The sequence below is a fragment of the Scylla paramamosain genome, unplaced genomic scaffold (assembly GCF_035594125.1).
Source record: "Scylla paramamosain isolate STU-SP2022 unplaced genomic scaffold, ASM3559412v1 Contig36, whole genome shotgun sequence".
In the NCBI taxonomy this organism is placed as follows: domain Eukaryota; kingdom Metazoa; phylum Arthropoda; class Malacostraca; order Decapoda; family Portunidae; genus Scylla; species Scylla paramamosain.
In genome coordinates, this window is record NW_026973701.1 from 493,289 (window position 1) to 515,308 (window position 22,020).

The window sequence follows — 22,020 nt, forward strand, 5'->3', positions numbered from 1 at the left end:
TGCCTTTTAAGATTATGGAACACTGGACCCGCTTTCTTCCATCAAGTAAGAAACTAAATTAAAATATTTAAGAATTTCAGTTTGGCGCCGCAGTACCATCAAGCAAGAAAACAGACATAGCGGCACGTGGGTCCACTTACATAAAAAGAAATATAATTAGTGTATGAACGTATCTTTTTTTTTTCCCCATTGACGAAGTAACACGAAGAATCTCACTCAAATTCACTCGTCTCCTCAGTTAGTAGGCAAAGGCTCGATTGATCTTCATGGACTTCAGGCAGCACAAAAACTTCACAATTCCCTAAGCCTGGATTCCACCGAGGTCTTGCGCACATTTTGGAAACCTCACTAGTGTTAGCCTCCAGTGGTCTTTAATTAACCGCTCATAGGAACTGTCATTTCGTTTTCTTTGGGCATTCAATTTCGAGGAAGGCAGTGGACTTCATGTCTCTGTGAACCTGTCTGCACTCTCTTACCTTGTTCAGATGCACATCAAATGAACCCATTATACGCCCAATGACCATGAAGTGGTTAACAAGTCATCGAACATGATAATGAAGCCTTTTGGACAATTCATGTGAGTAAGTGTGTGTGTGTGTGTGTGTGTGTGTGTGTGTGTGTGTGTGTCCACTTCTGAGAGTAGGAGACGGTAGACAGAGAGAGATACTGATATTGATATTGATATATTTATTTGATTTTTAGAAAGATACAAGTTTGGTATACATACAGATGTAGTGAGCCATTCGTCCATTGAGCTTTTGCTCTCTATGGACTTATTTTGGATGTTATTATATGTAAAGGCGAAGCAGTGAAGCCGAACAACTATTTACATGTTTCAATTATTTACATAAGTCTGTTGCAGTACGTAAGTTTAAAGAAAATTAAAGCAATAGTACCCAAAAAACAATAACAATAACTGTAATAATAATAATGATAGCAACAATAATAATAATAATAATAATAACAATAATAATAATAATAATAATAATAATAATAATAATAATAATAATAATAATAATAATAATGATAATAGTAATATCAATACTAATACAAATTCTAATACTAATACTAACACTACTACTACTAATAATAATAACAATAATAATAATAATAATAATAATAATAATAATAATAATAATAATAATAATAATAAAAATAAAAATAATAATGATAATAATAATAATAATAATAATAATAATAATAATAATAGCAATAGTATAATGATAATAACAATATTAGTAATAATAATAATGATAATAGTAATAATAATAATAATAATAATAATAATAATAATAATAATAATAATAATGATAATAATAATAATAATAATAATAATAATAATAATAATGATTAATAATAATGCAGCATATCTAAGTAATAAGTCATGTTAATTACATATAAATACACCTTAACATATAAATATGTTAATATAATATTAATATTAATAATAATATTAATATTAATAGTATCACAAGAGGAGGCAGTAGACACCTGCCGAAACGATAATTACTCCCAGTGAGGTCTAATGCACTGTTCAGGGGGTGCTGTGAACTTATCATTAAACCCAGCTGTGACCTCACTGAACGTTTCCCTTTGTGTCTCACAACAGAAGGGGGCAGTCACAGCCTGCCCTCTAAAGACAACTCTCTTCCTCCACACAAAACTACAACCACCTAATAACACACACACCCTTCACTCAAAAACTTTAAAATCATCATGGCGACTCCTACACCAGCCTCGGAGTCCCCATCTGGGGAGGGGACCATAAATGTCCCCAGGTCAGACTGCCTTTCTGTCGACGACCCTAAGTGTCTTGACACCCTCCTCAACTTTTTCTTCATTAACTTCTGTAACATTCGTGGTCTAAGATCTAATTTTCAATCTGTACAACACCACCTCTCCTCTTCTAAACCTCATCTTCTTTTCCTCACTGAAACTCATGTGTCTGAGGCAACTGACAGTAGCCCCTTTTCTGTTCCCTCTTACTTTGTCTATCCTCATTTTCGATCCAAAGCTGGATGCTGTGTTTCGAGTTTTCCACCATCTGGTCACAGAGTCACTCTCATACTAAATTTATCTGTGCTGTATACCTCTCACCTAACTCCTCTGATTATAAGAAATTCTTTGACTACTTAACTTCCAAAGTGGAGCACATTCTGACCCTCTTCCCTTTTGCAGAGATCTCCATTCTTGGAGACTTCAATGTTCACCACCAGCTTTGGCTTTCCTCTCCCTTCACTGACCATCCTGGTGAACTAGCCTACAACTTTGCTATCCTTTATGACTTAGAACAACTGGTGCAACACCCTACTCGTATTCTTGACAGTCTTGGAGATACGCCCAACATTCTTGACCTTTTCCTGACCTCTAATCCTTCTGCCTATTCCGTCACCCTTTCTTCTCCGTTGGGCTCCTCCGATCACAATCTCATATCTATATCTTATCCTATCGCTCCAATCCCTCCTCAGGATCCCCCTAAGCGAAGGTGCCTCTGGCGTTTTGCCTCTGCTAGTTGGGGGGACCTGAGGAGGTATTTTGCTGATTTTCCTTGGAATGACTACTGCTTCCGTGTCAGAGACCCGTCTTTGTGTGCTGAGCGCATAACAGAGGTGATAGTGTCTGGCATGGAGGCGTACATTCCTCACTCTTTTTCTCGTCCTAAACCTTCTAAACCTTGGTTTAACACAGCTTGTTCTCGTGCTATACATGATAGAGAGGTGGCCCACAAAACATATTTAAGCCTTCCATTACCAGAATCTCATGCACTTTATATTTCTGCCCGGAACCATGCCAAGTCTGTTCTCCAACTAGCCAAAAACTCCTTCATTAACAGAAAATGTCAAAACCTTTCAAGATCTAACTCCCCTCGTGATTTCTGGCATCTAGCCAAAATATCTCCAATAACTTTGCTTCTTCTTCTTTCCCTCCTCTGTTTCAACCAGATGGCACCACTGCTATCACATCTATTTCTAAAGCTGAACTCTTTGCTCAAACCTTTGTTAAAAACTCTACATTGGACGATTCTGGGCTTGTTCCTCCCTCTCCTCCACCCTCTGACTACTTCATGCCACTTATTAAAATTCTTCGCAATGATGTTTTCCATGCCCTCGCTGGCCTAAACCCTCGGAAGGCTTATAGACCTGATGGGGTCCCTCCTATTGTTCTCCGAAACTGTGCGTCCGTGCTTGCACCTTGCCTAGTCAAACTCTTTCAGCTCTGTCTGTCAACATCTACCTTTCCTTCTTACTGGAAGTTTGCCTACATTCAACCTGTTCCTAAAAAGGGTGACCGTTCTAATCCCTCAAACTACCGTCCTATTGCTTTAATTTCCTGCCTATCTAACGTTTTTGAATCTATCCTCAACAGGAAGATTCTTAAACATCTATCACTTCACAACCTTCTATCTGATCGCCAGTATGGGTTCCGTCAAGGCCGCTCTACTGGTGATCTTCTGCCTTTCCTTACTGAGTCTTGGTCATCCTCTTTTAGAGATTTTGGTGAAACTTTTGCTGTTGCCTTGGACATATCAAAAGCTTTTGATAGAGTCTGGCACAAAGCTTTCATTTCCAAACTACCCTCCTACGGCTTCTATCCTTCTCTCTGTAACTTCATCTCAAGTTTCCTTTCTGACCGTTCTGTTGCTGCTGTGGTAGACGGTCACTGTTCTTCTCCTAAATCTATTAACAGTGCTGTTGCTCAGGGTTCTGTCCTGTCACCCACTCTCTTCTTTCTCTTCTTATTATTCATTAATGATCTTCTAAACCAAACTTCTTGTCCTATCCACTCCTACGCTGATGATACCACCCTGCACTTTTCCACGTCTTTTCATAGACGTCCAACCCTTCAGGAAGTAAACATATCACGCAGGGAAGCCACAGAACGCTTGACTTCTGATCTTTCTAAAATTTCTGATTGGGGAAGAGCAAACTTGGTATTGTTCAATGCCTCAAAAACTCAATTCCTCCATCTATCAACTCGACACAACCTTCCAGACAACTATCCCCTCTTCTTCAATGACACTGAACTGTCCCCCTCTTCTACACTGAACATCCTCGGTCTGTCCTTTACTTATAATCTGAACTGGAAACTTCACATCTCATCTTTAGCTAAAACAGCTTCTATGAAGTTAGGTGTTCTGAGACGTCTCCACCAGTTTTTCTCACCCCCCCAGCTGCTGACTCTGTACAAGGGCCTTATCCGTCCATGTATGGAGTATGCTTCACATGTCTGGGGGGCTTCCACTCATACTGCTCTTCTAGACAGGGTGGAATCAAAAGCTTTTCGTCTCATCAACTCCTCTCCTCTAACTGACTGTCTTCAGCCTCTCTCTCACCGCCGCAATGTTGCATATCTAGCTGTCTTCTACCGCTGTTTTCATGCTAACTGCTCTTCTGATCTTGCTAACTGCATGCCTCCCCTCCTTCGGCGGCCTCGCTGCACAAGACTTTCTTCTTTCTCTCACCCCTATTCTGTCCACCTCTCTAACGCAAGAGTTAACCAGTATTCTCAGTCATTCATCCCTTTCTCTGGTAAATTCTGGAACTCACTTCCTGATTCTGTATTTCCACCTTCCAATGACTTGAATTCCTTCAAGAGGGAGGTTTCAGGACACTTATTCATCAATTTTTGACCACTGCTTTGACCCTTCTATGGGACTGGCATTTCAGTGGGCATTTTTTTTTATTAGATTTTTGTTGCCTTTGGCCAGTGTCCTTCCTACATAAAAAAAGAAAAAATATATATACAGAGCTTAGCGAATACAAATTAAATGACATGTATGCTACACATATATGACAAATTTTTGACAAGGATGTCAAGATATCAGTGTCACATGTAAATATTTAAAATGTTAATAGTTACTGAATACTGTTTTCATAAGTTTTCTTTAAAATGAAATGAAATTGGTATCCGTAGTGAGTGACTCAGGTGTTCCATTGTTGAGAGCCTCTGAAGGGAAGGCTTTGTTTTGCGTGTTAAGTTCTATACAGTGATAAGCGAAAATGGAAAGGTCTGCGTGTAACATTGTGAGGAAATAGTGTGAAACCTTGGTCTGTGTGGTGAGGGAGTGTAAGGACTTATGAATAAATAGACTGGTTTGTACTTTATTAATGTCAGGGACAGTTAATAACTTGTGATTACTTAATAATTCTTTCGTATGCGCGTATTGACTTTTGAGAAACACTATTCGAAGCAGCTTTTCCTGGGAGACCAAAAGACTATCAGTGTATATGTTATATGCTCCTCCCCAGATTGCACTGCAGTACTGTAAGTGAGGATACATTAATGAAAGATAAATTTGTCTTAAACATTTTCCACTTATAAATTCCCAAAGTCTAAATATAACACCGGTTAATACAGATATTTTAGAGTTAATGATGTCAATGTGATCTTTTCATTTCAACTTATTATCAAGTTATCCCTAGAAACTTACATTCAGTCACTTAATTTATTAAAGCATTATCTATTGTTATTGGTGGACACAATGGGTGAGACATAAGAGGGCTTGTCACCATGAATTTTGTTTTATTTAAATTTAATGTTAATTTGTTACTCTTTATCCACATAGATATTTTGTTTAATTATCGATATTATTACTCTGTAGGAAAACTGTAGTGTCATCTGCATATGAAATGAATTTAAGTTTATCACTTGAAGAATAAAAGTCATTTATGTATATAAGAAAAAGTAGCGGTTGTAGGAGGTGAACTGTTTCCTGTGTGATAAATAACTATGAAACCATTTATGAGCGTTACCTCGTATTCCATACACAAGCAATTTTTGTAACAAGATGTTGTGAGATATTGTCTCGAAAGCCTTTGATAGATCACAAAAAACCGTGAGTTGATACAATTCAGCATCCATAGCATTATACATGTTCTGGCAGAGATGGTGGACAGCTAACTCAGTCGAATATTTAGGTCTGAATCCGTATTGTGATTAATTGAATAGTGAATGTTTAGTGAAGTAATTCATTAGCCTGGAAGCCATTATTTTTTTTTTTTTTGTAAATTTTGCTATAATTAGATGAAATAGAGACTGGTCTATAGTTATCGATTACAGAATGATCTCCTTTCTTGAAGATTGGCACTGTACGGGATATTTATAAATGATTTGGGAAGCAACCTTCTCGTAAAGATTTGTTAATGATAAAAACTAAAAAAAGGTGAAATTATGTTACTGCATTCTTTTATAATTGTGATGTTAATTTCATGGTGCCCAGATAAAGAACCTTTAATGTGTTTGATGATGGAGTTAACCTCAGTTAGTGTTGCTGGCCTTAAAAAGAAAGAAAAAGGGACTTGGGGAGGCATATAATCCTTATAGCAAAACTGAATATCACTATAGTTCCTGGTCAGTGAATTACCGATTGAGGTAAAGTGGTCATTAAATGCCTCTGCAATAGCCTGAGGATTATTAATTGTGGTGTTTTTATGCACAAAACAAGATGGTAGTTGGAGTGTTTGGTAATGAGTGTGTGTAGTAGTAGGTAGATTGGATTATCCATACCATTATTTACTTAAGGAGTACGTTTTGTGTCACTCTGAAAACTTTGGTGCTGGATGAATGAGAGCTCTTGTGTAAATAACATCTCGTGAATATTTTACCTTTAGAGATTTAGGGAGGAAGGGAGGGAGGGAGGGAGGGAGGGAGGGGAAATGATGGCGTAGGGAGGGAATGTAGGAGGACGTAAGAGAGGCAGGGAATGGGGACGGAGGGAGGAGGGCGGGACAGAGTGGAGGAAAGGCAGGAGTACCAGCCCTTCCTCCAATTCCTCTTCCTTCTAACCTTAAAGTCAGTCAGCCAATCCTTCTATCTGTTGAGATTCTTACTTTTCAAAGCATTTCCCGTTTATTTTTAATGATATTTGAATGACCTTCTCAGGCTTGACGAGAATTGATGTTTTGCGTCTGTTTCATGGTTCAATATATACTTTCGTATATATTTCGTCGTGGTGGAAGAGTTGGTAGCCCTGCACATGTCCATCCGAGAATTACGTCACAGGTGGGCACAAGCCGCAGTCATTCGCCGGCGCCTCCCTGCAGTCTCAGGTAGCAGCGGCGATGCGTAGTGCTGTTGCTTTGTACTGAGTGAGCGTGAAAGAACCCTCGTGACGATATATGGTGATGGACGTGTGGGCCTTTACGTTGTGGAAATAGAAGGTGAGATTTGTCTCGATTTCCACCGTAGTATGAGTTAAATTGAGGTGAAGGAGTGAGAGAACTATGCGAGTAGTTAGTGGGTAGGCTTGTTTGCTTGCGTCTTGTCTTGACTCTTGAAGCTCTCCGGGAGTTGTAATTAATGTTAATGCTTTGTTGCTTATTAAACTTAATGATCCCAGAGGCAATATCGTACATGTGCAAGGTAGGTGTGATTGCAGGGAGTGGTGTTACGTTGGAAGTAGGGGGGCAGGAAGAAAAGCCACACGCACGCTCTCTAGCTGTATTTCACGAAGACGAGTAAACAACAATGCATATAGGAAATATAGGCGGATAGGCGTACTGGTGGAGGTAGGCAGGCAAGGGCATGAGAGGTCAGGCGGGCAGCTGCTCTCTGGCTTCCCTGTTTCGGCAGGTTCGTAAATCACCTCGCACACCCTCGCTTCCCCACCTCCACGTGAATCCACTCATTACATACATACTTATCAAGCAATTACAACGTTACTAAGTACAAATCGGGCCCAGTATTCTGGTCGTTACAGTGGGAAAACAGTGGTGGTGGTGACTATCGGAAGAGCGAAGTGACGGAACAAGCGGTAGCGGACAGGAGTACCAACCTTTGCGATACATCTGTGCTCTGCTTCCATTTTCTATTTCGTATATTATATTTCAGTGTGTCTTAAACGATGTTCTGCCGTACCACTCACTACTGTATTTAGTCGTTTCATTCATTTTGTTGTTCAGAGTGAAGAAGATTGTAAAAATGTACTTTTGAGGCATTACAATATATACCAGCGCTGAATCTTATTTCGGATATGTTGGCACCCTTCAATGTCGATGCAAATATAACACGTAGGTAATAAGACTAATGGAATTCTGCCATAAGCACTGCTTATTTGTTATGTGTGAAGTGACAGAAGCACGTGCAAATCTTATTCTGAATCTCTACTTTCGAAATAAAAGATACGTGTTCATGATGATTAAAGTGGGAGGAGAAGGCTAGAAGGATCTCGTCTCCTCGACTTTTAAAGCTCCCTCTGGCTCGTTACTTTGTGGTGTTTATTTGGTGTTTGTTCAGCTTAACTGTTCCATTGGCATTATCTATTAAGTAAGGAAGATACTATAGCAGTGGTGTAGTACTGATTGATCTGATGGTGGTTATCTATGCTGGTGGAGAACCACCTGCGCAGTAACTGTTCCCCCCAACAAGTCTCATTTTAGCGTAAATCAGATTATGTCACGATTGCGTTGTTGAAAAATGGATATCCGCACTCTCTTCGCCTCTTACTTTCTATTCCATTTCGACAGTACCTTTTGTAGAGGATGGTGATGTCTTGGGTGTGTTGGCAGAGGTGCGCGTCGCCATCATCGGTGACATGATCAAGTCTGCTGGGGAGAAAAATAATGCTGCTTGGTGTTTTTTTTTTTTTCTACTTACTGATTACTTATTATTTATGTGGAAATATAAATTATTTATGTGGAAGAGAGAGAGAGAGAGAGAGAGAGAGAGAGAGAGAGAGAGAGAGAGAGAGAGAGAGAGAGAGAGAGAGAGAGCGCGCAGTAGATTACGTAGGCATCATATTATTCTTTGGATTGTTTACTTGGCAGGTATGCGAGCATGCGTATTCTCTTTAACACTAGCCTTGCGAATGGTGATAAACATGGCCAGTTTTAATAATGGTGATGGTACATGCTTGCTTTCACTTCATCTTGAGCAATGAAAGGCGTGTTTATGTTGTGGAGTGTCTGGAGTGAGCAGGTCTGTGATACAGGCACTAAGGGAATGTATGATGAGGCGGGAGAGCTTAGGGAAAGTTGTGCGTTGTCATGTCCAGCTGTGTACCTTCTGCATTACTGCCCACTCACTGTTATGTAGGTTAGGTTAGGATAAACTTGTATTAGGAGATGGGGAAATGTTAGGGGACAGGATAATTTCGGCTAGGCTGAGCTTGAACATATCAACTACCCAGCGGTGACCTCCCTCAACGTTTCCCTGTTAGGTTGTCTCACAACACAGGGGAGGCAGTCACAATTGACTTCCTTAACGCAATTCTACTTCATGCACCTAATACACTCGCATCCTTAATTCAGAATTTGTATATTAGTTTTGGTTAATCCTTCTGGCTCGTTTTCCTTGGGGATTGACACCTCATTGGACCTTTTTTATATATAAATTTAGTTGTCCTTAATCATTACCCCATTTACAATAGAGAAAAAAAGTGATCAGTTAAGACAGGCTAAAGTCACCATGTTGGAAGATAGGTTTGACTAGATTAAGCTAAGCTTGTGTTAAGAGACAGATTATTAATGTTTGATTGAATTATTGATTTGTGGGTTACGTTAGGTTAGCTTAAAATTGTCATAGGATACTTGTATTACTTATATTATTATTTGATTTACCGTGTGGTTGACTTGAGACGCTGCAGCAAAGTCAGTGAATCAGCAACTCCCGCTAATCGTCCCCTGTGTGTGGACAGTTTGCATTATGGATCAGTTAGCATAACAAACACTTCACTTCCCTCCCCGTGATCAACTGGAGGCGAGGTGTTGCATTAAGGGAGGCAGCGAGTGGGCGTGCCATTCACTGCTTCATTTCCCAAAGCCATAACTTGAAATGCAAGACAATTTAGCATAGGTAACAACAAGGGGACGCCATAGTAATGAACACACTACATTTTCTTTCTACATTTTCTTTCTATCACCGTCTCATGCTTACCATATAAGAGAGAGAGAGAGAGATGAGTGTGTGTGTGTGTGTGTGTGTGTGTGAGTGCGCGAGTGTGCGTGCGCGCATTATCCTCAACTGTATCAAATATTCTGTTCAGTAATCCCCCGCCACACATTACTGTACACACAAGTTCAATTTTCTCTTAATGGAGTGGAGTGAGAGTAAACAGTGAGGTGGAGCTTGTAACGTGGCCTTGCTGGGTAGTGGACAGTGGACATCCTGCCGAGTGGCGGTTGATGGGGTGTCTCTCTCTCTCTCTCTCTCTCTCTCTCTCTCTCTCTCTCTCTCTCTCTCTCTCTCTCTCTCTCTCTCTCTCTCTCTCTCATATTTATATTAGAAGAATCCAACTTTGGGAATGAGAATAATTCGGTTTTTTTTCGTGTTTCTAGTATTTTATTTATGTGGATTTTACTTTAGTTAATTTAATGTCGCTTTGGTCATTTATTTGTGGAAATTTATTTTGTGGAAGTGTGAGGAAGAAGAACAAGCTTACTAATTTAAGAAGGATATTGAAAGCCAGTCATTCTTCCCCTTTCATGTGATTTTGATATATTTAATCCTTGTAACGACTTGCTTATATTGAAGGTTCAGCCTTGCATCATAAGCTTGGAAAGATCAATTATGCAAAGGAGGGAGAGGAATATAATATTAGTTTGGATGCTAGCAGTGACTGATTGTCTTTACCTAATCCTTGTAATTTCAACACTTGGTGATGTTGATATTGGTATGATGTCTTCAATGAATCTTACAGAAGGTCAGAAGTGCTTGCAATGGGATATGACTAGGAAATCTTACAGTATTAAAGTGGTATATTTTTTAATGCTTTCTCAAATACACTTGTTTTACAGAGAACAAGAATGGTGCCTCATATTTCTTAGAGCACTTGCGTCAAGGTGAACACAATTATTATCTTTCAGAGAAGAACAGGAAACAGGGAAAATAGTTAGGAAGTTACGTATAGTTTGGACGGTGTTGACAATAGTAGCTATACGTGATGCAGAAAGGCAGGACATTTTTACGGATATGGTGATAATAGGGAATGGGAGAAACGAGGTCACCTGGGTCATTTAGGAAAGTGGAAAGTAGGTCAAATAAGACAAAGATTCTAGAAAACGGCAGACATTGAAAAAATGAAAATACCGGCTAGAGTATTCATCTGCTGCTGCTGCGGTACAAAAAAAAAAAAAATGAAAAGCAAAGTTGAGCTTGTTATCGTCACACCTCATGACACAAGAACAGAGGGCTCCAGTACGAGACCTTGTGTTTGTAAGAGTTAAGAAATATAAGTGATCCTCATATTTAATTCAGTGAGGGTCGTTAGTCTGCCAAAACATGCGGGAGTGACAACCTGATTAGCCTTGATAATACGATGATTGGCTGCCGACTAACTCGTCTATTTAATTCATTCCGTTCGTGCCGCCATCACCACGTGTAGTGCACATGTGGGGAGTCCTGGTGCACTAATACCATGAGAGAGAGAGAGAGAGAGAGAGAGAGAGAGAGAGAGAGAGAGAGAGAGAGAGAGAGAGAGAGAGAGAGAGACCAAGCTGCTATTATACTCGGAAGCTTAAATTTCCTAGTGTAGAGGGGTACTGACCTTCCTTGATTGCCTTTTTAGCGTGCCTCAGCATCAGTGGTGCTTCCAGCCACCGGCAGTGTGTTGAGACTTAAAAGTGTCCATGTAACGGTGAATTATTTATGGGTCAATGTTTTTAAAAATTGTGTTTTTTATTTGCTTTTCATTCTCTTAGTTGAGGGGCGGGGAACACTTAATGGGTGGTTGACCACCATCAGGGCCACCATTCCACCGCATTCATGGCCACCCTACCCGCGCTCATCTAGTCACGTCCCCTTAGTGCAGCGCCCCTCATCTGTATGTATGCTGAAGAGACACGGAAAAATGAACACTCGTATCTCTGTGAAATATTGTGCGCCATAAAGTCTCTTGTCCTCTACGGCTTTTTTTTTTTATTCCTTCTTATAATATTTATAGAAGAGTCCTCTTGCCACACATAAAACTGGGTATTCATGTATATTGTTACGGTAGGATCAGACACGTGGAAATAAGGATATTTAACTGTGTGTGAAGTGTTGTGCTGACTAAAGTAGTGTGTAGTGCCTCATCAAATAGCAAGACAGTGTTGGAATGCTTCAGGGAGATAAGGGGAGGGCGGGCGACAGGGATCCAGTATGCAGGAGGAGAGTATTAGGAACCGGAGCAAATGCAAACTTGTTATAGTCACCGTGGAGTGGATTCCAAGGAACGGCTGGTGGAGTAAATAAAATTAATTCATATAAGACATAGCCATTGGGTTTTTTTTTCATGTTGGGAAGGATATTCACTACGATTACCGTATAAAACTGCAACACTTTTTTGTTTTTATCTTGCTACCAAAGCTGTCATTTATCTACTGACTTACATAACGCACTGTTGTTCAACTCTAGATCATTAATTTTATTCATTTTTTATTTTTTTTATTTATTTACTTTTTTTATTTTTTTATTTTGTCGCTATGATTAAGTGGTTAAATTACGATTTGTTATTAAGGTACGAATGTATATTTGTTACTTCATCACCTGAGTGTGGAGTACAGGTGCATCACGACACCTCCCCACCTGTCACAGTACTTAACACAGGCATGTCTTCCACTAACCATAACAAAAAAAAGAAAAATTAATAAGTAAATAAATAAAATGAATAAAAAAAGAGGAAGAAAAACGAACCAATCAATTGAAGCAGCCAGAGGTATTCGTGGAGACACAAGACACAGCGCAGTCTGACCCTGACCATTGTCACGCGAACAAAACTGGTGCATTTTTTACTTCAGTTTGAACTGCACCGAATGTGACATGTGGACAAGGACGGCCAGAGAGAACGTGTCCCCACTGAATCTGACTTGGATGAGGACGCACAACATTATCAAACATTTCTACGTCTTATCGCAACATTTCACAGCCTGTAGTAATAGTCATTGTAGTTTTCTAGGTCTTTATTGGGATTTTAATTATTATTTAGCAAGGATTCTGCATCATCCACAGGAAAAAGAAAAAAAAAAACCTGAGCCAGACTAATTATCAGTGTGGCCTTTGATAACAGGTCTGTGATTAAGCTTGTTCACTGCTTATGACACACAGCTTTGTATGATGAACTACTCTCTCATTTCCTTCCCTTCATTACATAATGGAAAAAAAAAAAATTCCTCTACTGTAATTTGCTGTCTTGTACATACGTATGTGATTATTAAAATTGTGTGCAGTACTTTGTGTTGCAAAGTTTAGCGCATTACCGTGAAAAAAAAAAAAAAAAAATTGATCTATTTTCTTTATCGTAAATGCCTGTTATAATTACATACAGTGCTTTTTAGTGTCATAAACTGCAGCATTAACACAGTAAAATAGCCAAAGAAAACTCGCATAACTCACAAACACGAAGCAGCATGTACACACACGTTCCCCTTGCTCGTGCCGTGTCACTGTGTGCATGTGATGGCGCGATGCATCTCCCACCAACTTGGACGCCACAGCCTCCTTATTTTTCATTACTGGCGCGTAGAGTGCGGGATAACTCACAGCTTGCAGGGGGAAATTGATGGCAGCTGTATACAAGGTGGAAGATTATTTATACGCGTGGTATATTGAGAGAGAATTTGTAGGTGGCGTGTTTAGTAGGTAGGAGAGAGAGAGAGAGAGAGAGAGAGAGAGAGAGAGAGAGAGAGAGAGAGAGAGAGATTAAATGAATGATACTTTGACACAACTACAAGATATGTTATCATTACCGCAGAGAGAGAGAGAGAGAGAGAGAGAGAGAGAGAGAGAGAGAGAGAGAGAGAGAGAGAGAGAGAGAGACTAATTTACATCATACTAAATGGAACGAATAATTTTCAATATTCATAAACGTTGGTTGTTTTAGGAATAATTTCGTTGGCCAGTGGTTGTTATGTTTTGAGTTAAGCTAAACTAATTCTGAACTGAATAGCAGGAAAATATGTAAGGACGGCAATATGAAGCGACGCTGAAAGAAAACGGAAGTTACAAAAATAAGAGGGACTGAAATATAAGCTTTCCTGGGAGAGAATAAAGAGGACAAGTCACCAACAAGGATTATAAATGAAGGAGATTAGTGGAGACTTTCGTTCTGTTGGAAAATAGTACATGATGACGGTGAAGAGGAGGATGAAGAGGAAGAGGAGGAGGAGGAGAAGGAGGAGGAGGAGGAGGAGTACTAATAAAAAAAACTATTATTTTAAACTAAGATGGAATATCATTTAGTTTCCTCCACCTTTGCCCGCATCTATCACACATCCACCACCACCACCACCACTTCTCCTCCTCCTCCTCCTCCTCCTCCTCCCTAGCCTTCTCGTAGCTTCCACAGCCCACTCCTTCAACTTTCCCTAGTAAACACTATCTCCTGCTCCTTAATTAGCTTTCCCCTCACCCATTTCCCCTCTCATCACCTGCCTCCTCCTCCATTTCCTCTCCATTTACTCTCCCTTAACTTCCCTCTCTTCCCTCCTTTCTTTCCGTCCCTTCACGCCTCCCGCCCACGTCCTCCCCTTATGATCTCTCTTGTTTACTCTCTCTCTCTCTCTCTCTCTCTCTCTCTCTCTCTCTCTCTCTCTCTCTCTCTCTCTCTCTCTCTCTCTCTCTGACTTCAATCATTTTTTTTAACTCTCCTGTCCATTTCATAGCATACCACCAAAACAAGAGAGAGAGAGAGAGAGAGAGAGAGAGAGAGAGAGAGAGAGAGAGAGAGAGAGAGAGAGAGAGAGAGAGAGAGAGAGAATGGAGTATGAGTCTTGAAGGCTGAGATAGAAGTGGTAAAAGAGAGGTCATCTGCAGTTTGCATTCCATCATCTCTCCCTCTTTCCTTTTCCGCTTCCCAGCCTTCTGCCTCCCTCTCACAGTACGGTGGCTATGCATGGAACCATCAGCTACACAACGTGGTACTGACTTGCGACTCGTGTGTAGCGTATCAGCGTCTTCTGTGGCGAGGCATTCCAGGTCTGGCCTTGTTTTGGTATGTTTCGTATTTGTTACCTTCATCTTTATTAACTATATTTTGATTTACCATTGTTCTCGTTTTAAAAAGTTATGCACTCTCTCTCTCTCTCTCTCTGGGAATCATAGGGGGAGAAAAATGGTCGATGAGAGAAATCCAGTAAATTTGATGTTAATGATAATGATGCGGTGATATTATAATGACGTAATGGAGGAGGATGAGACGTGATAGGACCAGCAATGAGTAGGGTATGATTATACTGGTGATTATAAGTGACAGATAGGACGATAGGAGTTGTGACAGGAAACAGATGAGGGGAAAGTGAGGGATGGTGATGGGCGCTGACGGGGGAGGGGGTGATAAGTGGGGCTAGATTTGAAAGCAGTGATGCATGTGATGGCGCAGCGAGAGAGGAATGGTGGAGAATGGCAATGGTGGTGAAAGAGATAGTGGGGAGTGTGCTTCATGGTGAGAGATGGTGACGGTTGTAGTGGTTATAAGATGGTGATGAGAGTGATGAGTGTTGAAGGTGATGGTGATGAGATAGTGAAAACACACACACACACACACACACACACACACACACACACACACACACACACACACACACACACACAGGCGATTGGTTCTTTCACACAGATCATTATCGTTGTTTTCGAAATCTGGAATTAAAGAAGAAGATTGGTTTGCAGGAAGAGGAAGAGGAAATAGAGGAATAGAGCGAAGGTTTGTCCTCTAGGGAAGATGAATGAGATGGAAACAAATGAGAGAGAGAGAGAGAGAGAGAGAGAGAGAGAGAGAGAGAGAGAGAGAGAGAGAGAGAGAGAGAGAGAGAGAGAGAGAGAGGCATAAAGACAGACACAGACAGAAATAATTAAGTAAACACAAGACAAAACAATGAGAATAAAAGGATGAAAACGTTCAGGACAAAACAGGAAACTTTTGTAATTGGAAATGCCAAGAAGAAAAGACAGTAATTGTAACTCCTGCGCAAGTTAAGTTTACGTACAAGATGGCGACGGGAAAAAAAAAAAAAAAAAAAACGATATGAGAACAGGAGATGTACGAATGTGGGAAATAAATAAAGAAAATCTGAACGAATGAAGAGCAGTCAAAAAAAAAAAAAAAATGTGAAACACGATATTGAAAGAAGAAATTGAAGGTGGTGCCGTGACGCAAAATTGGACAACAGAAAAACAAAGAGAAATTTATAGTCAAAGCAAGTGACAGAATGAGACGCTAAAGACAAAACAGGGAGCGAGGATTAGAGGACGCTTGTAACTTTGGTGAACTGGAGTAAGAGAGGAAGCAGTGAGGCAAAAGTGAGGGGAATGAGGGGAGAGGAGAGCAAGGCAGCCATTAATCTACAGACAATAGAAGCGTCGCGGCCTTGGATTAATTACAGTTGTCCTCTGTGTGTGGCTGACGGTCCACCTAGAGTGCGTGTGTGTGTGTGTGTGTGTGAGTGAGAGAGAGAGAGACAGAGAGCTGGTATACATAAATCCACATAATCCATACGGGCTGCAATAATCTCATCGTCTTAACTTCCAACATCCTTCCTGCTTTATGACTGAAGGAAGGCGAGTGAAAGGAGGGAAGGGAAGGGGAGGGAGGCCTTACATGAACATCTCATTTTCAAGAAACAACAAAGGGAAAGAAAGATTGAGATAACCCCGAAATTGCCTTTGAAAGAGAGAGAGAGAGAGAGAGAGAGAGAGAGAGAGAGAGAGAGAGAGAGAGAGAGAGAGTGTGTGTGTGTGTGTGTGTGTTTGTGTGTGTGTGTGTCCAGCATAAACCAACTCGGTTCAACAATAACACGAAGAAAACTTGTGTCATTTGGGTGGAAACTAAATTATGTCCAGAAACGAGGCGTCTGTCCTGCTCTTTCTGTGCAGTTCCCCTTCTGCATGCGGGCGGTCGAAAGCCTTTCCCCCTTCAAGGTATTTCCACTCATGAGTATAAAGTTAATAGCTTGTAGTTTGAGGGCAGAAGCCACCCTCCTGAATTTTAGCCATAGGACTTTTATTGAAACATTTGTTCAAGAGGTAATCCACCGTGGCATTATTATTGTTTTTTACTGGTTATGAAACATGTCCAGTATAGAAACAGCTGTGTTCCGTCTGTCTGTATGTCTGTTTTCTAATAGTGTGCCTCCATAGTGTTCACAGTCATGCAATATAACTGAACAGGAATACCATCTTACCCTACTAGTTGGATAATGGCAAAAGTGTTCACTATATATAAACGTGGGTCTAAAGCACTCCCGAGTAATTATAGAGCAATTAATGTTATTAATACAATAGCAAAATTATATGACATGGTCCTGTCAGCTCGCCTCCATCAGTGGTTTGTGCCTCACCGGGAACAGGCGGGGAGTCAGCCAGGAAGAGGATGTGTGGAACATCTGGTAACACTCAGAGTGTTGATGGAAGTAGTTGGGAAATTGCCACCAGGGTCGCCTATCCTTATATGGCAAGCCATGACGGCCCCCCATTTCATGGGGGCCGTCATGGCTTGCCATATAAGGATAGGCGACCCTGGCGGCAATTACCCGGGAGTGGCGATCCATTTCAAGATAGAGACCCCGGCTGTAAATAGGGTGTTGGGGGATGGGAGAGGGGAGGGGGGAGGGGGGAGGGGGGAGGATGGGGTTCCCGCCCCCACCCCCAGGAGCGACTCTGATGGCATGCCATATTGCGAGTGTGGACCTTATCAAGTTGCAATGGGGAAACCTGACAGCAATTTTCCGTAGACTTCAGTGGCAGTCCATGTCAGGATGGAGGCCCAGGCTGTAGATTAGTGGGGGTTGGGAAGGGGGTGATTCATGACGACGACATCAGGGGGTGGGGGGGGAGGGAGGGGGGAGGGCCGCTGACGGCGACACTGACGGAGAAGAGGTGAGGGGGCGTGCGTCCTTATGCTTCGGCGACGATGGAATGACTAAATGAATCAATGATGGTGGGTGGAAAATAATTGAGTGAAAGGAGGGGGAGGGGGGAGGGTGTGGACTGGCGGCCAGACGTGGAAGTCGCCACACACACGCGTGGCTAGGGGACTGTGACGGCAATGCCGTGTAGGTCGCCCTTTCACGTCCCCCCCACCCCCAACCCACCCACCCAGGGGCGACTCTGACGGCAAGCCATATTGCGATGGTGATCCTGATAGCAATTTTCCATAGACCCATGCTTGGGAAGAGGGGGGTGATTCACGACGGCAAACACCAAGGGGGGGGGGAGGGGGAAGGGGGGGGAAGCGGGACGGTGACGGCGACACTGACGGAGAGGTGGGGGGAGGCGTGCGTCCTTATCCTTCGGCGACGATGGAATGACTAAATGAATCAATGATGGTGGGTGGAAAATAATTGAGTGAAAAGGGGGTGGAGGGGGGGAGGGGAGGTGGGGGGGGGGGGGGGGGGGACTGGCGGCCAGACGTGGCAGCCGCCCGCCACACACGCGTGATTAGGGGGACTCTGACGGCGCATGCCATAGAAGTCGCCCTTTCCCTTTCATTCACGGAATCCTGGAGGGTGGGGTGACTGAGTGTTGCCATCACGCGTTCCCTCCGACATCTCAATACATCCCCTATGGTCAAGGTCGTCGCGACAGCCTCACGAGGTTCCGTTACCTGTCCATCCTTTTTACCTGGAGAAAGCGTCTGTGACGGCCAGGGCGGAGCGGCGGCCTCTTCCACTTTCACCGACCGCCAGCGGCATGGCTGACGTAATACTTATGTCGGATGGCGGTCTTATTACTATCATTATTATTATTAATATTATTATTATTATTATTATTATTATTAGAAAGGTTATGCAGAGTCGATGGAACATTTTATTTTTATTAGGACAAATACAGCTCATTGCTTATTAGGGCAAATACATCTCTTTCATTCAAAACATTTGCGAATTGAAGGCGAAGAGATCATCGTCATCGCTGTCAATGACGGGCGTAGTTTTAATGACTCTAGGAACCAGCTTCTTACGAGGGGCGGCTGGAGCAACGGGGAGTTTTGGTGTGCTGTCGTCCTCTGGCGTGTTAGGGGGAATATTTTTTTTTTTTCTGTTTTCCTGCGACTTCTTCTTCACCTCCTGACCCTCTTTGCCGCCTACTGTCGACTCATCTGACCGTTGCGGCTGTGCTTCGGTCGGAGGTGGCATCAGCGACTCCTGAGGTGGCGGAATCGACTGCGATGCCGGCTGCTGCTGTTGCGACTCCTGTCCTGATGGAGCGTCAGGAGGTGGGCTGGCCGGCAGTGGCGACATGTCGTCATCACTAAAGATCAATTTCTTCTTTGCAGGTTCTGACATTTTCTCCACATTGACATCCTCATGGTCAGCACGGCTTCGCTTACCCCCAGCATCGCCCAGATAGATATCAAAGCGGAAAGAGATGCGTTCTGTAACAGACAAAAAAAAAAAAAAAAAAAAAAAAAAACGATGAGAACAATGGAAAAGTTTTTATTTCCCCTCCCACTCTCCCTCTTCTTATTCATTGGCAAAGAACGTTAATGTAATTTACAATGGTGAAGATGTCAGATGCCGTGCAAGGTAATGGCGTACTCACCCGCAGTTCTCAAGATGAAATGTTTGTTAGCTTGCTCCATTCTTGGAGATGAGGCTTCGACGTCCGACTGGGTTGAGAGGTGATGGCGAAGTGACGCTTATCCGTCAGCAATTACCCCATATTGACCCCCTTTCCCACCCCCACCCCACCCCCCAATCTACCTTATTACCGCTTTACAGATGTTACGACATCTCGCCCGGCTGCCGGCTGGGCAAAACGTAGGCATGCAATGCGGCATATTACGAAATATTACGTATGCCATACGAGTAATTTTTTTGTCATTATATAGATATTGATGCTTTTTGAAGGTGGCGTGAATAATGCACATTGCACGTTTTAATGTATGCCAACTCAGTAGAAGGCAAAAGAACATGCAATAAATGCCACACACGAGGGAATTCAACCCCTGAAGTCGATAATTTAATGTGCTAATTTTCATATGTGGACAAGTTTGCATAAAATGATGTAAGACAGCGGAATTGTATTTGGGATGCAAGTTATAGCTATCGTAATAGCCTATGGTCTGACTTTGAAAATTAAGATAAACAGTAATCCAGTGGCCCATGGTCTTTGAGTCACTCAATGTATTTAGAATGAAAACGCATGGCTTCACCTGTTTTCTGGCAAGATTTATCAGATCTGTCACATGGCGATGATCGTGACAGCCTAAAAAATAAACTCGATCGCCCAAGATGCCTGCTAGACCGGCCTGTATTTCACGTGCATTCATGACGGCTTATGCGCGGACAATGCAGCGAACGTGACGATAATGATCAATTTCTATGACGCCAGTAGTGTCGGCGAAAAACATTATGACGCGGTTGTGATTACGTCCCTTGGCAAACGACAGATTAATTCTTAGATTTCCTGATTTATCCAGAGGGATGGCATTGTGCACGTCCTCCGTCACAAAGTTAAAGAAACATACTGTCCGACCTTTATTAAATGCATCAAATGTTAGGGAATTACGCGTGTCCAATCCTAGTGACTCAAGGGTCGTGTAAAACAATTTTGACGCGTGATGCGGGAAAGAGCTGCGAACGTTATAAATGGTCGCCCCGTTCACGGTGATATGTACATGTGACAGATCGGCGTGTTGAAAATATAAACCATTCTTATCAATTACGCCTTGTAAGCTGTCCATATCAACTATTGCCATGGTCAAATTTTGAGGTATGATTTGCGCGAAAGGTAATTCGGCAATCAAAGACGTTTGATTGGCGGCTAACACATACGTTTTATTGAGCGTTCTATTAAAAGTGTATTGCATTGGATTTCGAGTCAAGGAGTTATTTAACGATTCTAAGGCGGGCGGATGTGGCGTGACGCGGTCAACCCATAACTTAGCCATCTCGAGCTTAAATTTGAAACTGCTGGCATCTTGGTGTGAATTAAGAATCCATGTTTTGTTAGCCAATTCTAATCGAATTCTCACATCAACAGAGTCAAGCAGATAAGCGTCCAGACTTGATATATCCGAAAACAAAGGCGCAGTCATCGAAATGCCGTGCGTTTTACAATCTTTCATCATTTGTTTCTCGTCTTTATTCCCTCCCGTGAAATAGTCTTCATCAAATTTATTGATTATGCCTTTTGATCCATCATAATCGCGGTGGTAGAAGGCGACGCGACCGATAGAGTCAATTTTATCCTGAGGGATTGTTGTAATCATTTTAATGAAGGCGTGATAGTTGAACAAAGAGGATGACTCCACAAGCTGTTCGTTAAAATAACAAGCGCATGACTTAAACATCGTATTATTCAAACCATTACTAAAAACGACGTGATCGTCATCGTCTAGTGGCGCGCCGTCTGCCTTCGTCGCGCTAACTCGCAATTCTAGAGACAGCGTTGATAGATCCAAAAATTGCCCTGGAATACCAGGCAGTCTAAATTCAATGTAAGGATCGTTGATCCCCGCATGATTATTAGCATTTGCGTCTAAATTAACGGGTAATACGTCCAACTTTCCCCTCGCAGCGACTGACGATTCGATGGTATGCAAGCGATTCACCCGCGGAAAGTTCTCACTCACGGCCGTCAGATAATTGCTCAGGGGGGTGGAGGTCGCTCCACCCTGCACATCCGGACCGTAATGAGTCATCTTTGCGACTAAGCTAAATATTGAAGATATCTGCTTTATAGCAAGTCTTTCTTTTCAGTTGCCTGGTTGGTGGTTTTCTCTTTTTTTTTTTTTTTCCGACTCCAACTTTCCTCTTTTTCATTACTCGTCCGCCTCGAACTATCCTTTCCCCCACACCCTTCACGGCTGCAACACCTCTATTTCTTAATGATTCGCGAAGTCGCTTCCCTTCTAAAACATCTGTTAATAAACCTTTTCCCATTTGGAGCGCTTCGGGTGCTACAGTGCGCATGAGAAAGGGAATTGCTCTTTTAGCAAAGCCACTCAAAACGGAAAATAGACCGCCACCTCTTCTTGAATGGGGTGGAATAAAAACCCGGATGTCGTCTAAACCTCCACCTTTGCTTTGCGTAAAAAGCAAGTCGTATTCCGCTCGAGTGGGAGGTGTGAACGCTCTCGTCATGATGGTTGTCACGTCATGAATAAGACGT

At 42.0% G+C, this 22,020-nt stretch overlaps 1 protein-coding gene and 1 pseudogene across 1 annotated transcript; one reads left to right on the forward strand and one right to left on the reverse strand.

The window, feature by feature from the left end:
* Positions 1 to 6,952: 6,952 nt before the first annotated feature.
* LOC135097919 (Y+L amino acid transporter 2-like) overlaps positions 6,953 to 22,020 on the forward strand; it is an 87,523-nt pseudogene continuing 72,455 nt past the window's right edge.
* Positions 18,699 to 19,594, reverse strand: LOC135097917 (uncharacterized). Its single transcript, XM_064000042.1, has 2 exons — positions 19,447 to 19,594; positions 18,699 to 19,279 (listed from the first exon to the last, which is right to left on the reverse strand). The coding sequence occupies exons 1-2, from the start codon at positions 19,484 to 19,486 to the stop codon at positions 18,774 to 18,776; spliced, it is 546 nt and encodes a 181-aa protein (XP_063856112.1). The 5' UTR covers positions 19,487 to 19,594; the 3' UTR covers positions 18,699 to 18,773.

Coding starts and splice junctions, on each gene's coding strand:
- LOC135097917 (XM_064000042.1), bottom strand. CDS start 19,486: ATGGAGCAAGCTAACAAACATTTCATCTTGAGAACTGCGG. Junction 19,280..19,446: donor TTTCATCTTGAGAACTGCGG/GTGAGTACGCCA, acceptor TGTCTGTTACAG/AACGCATCTCTTTCCGCTTT.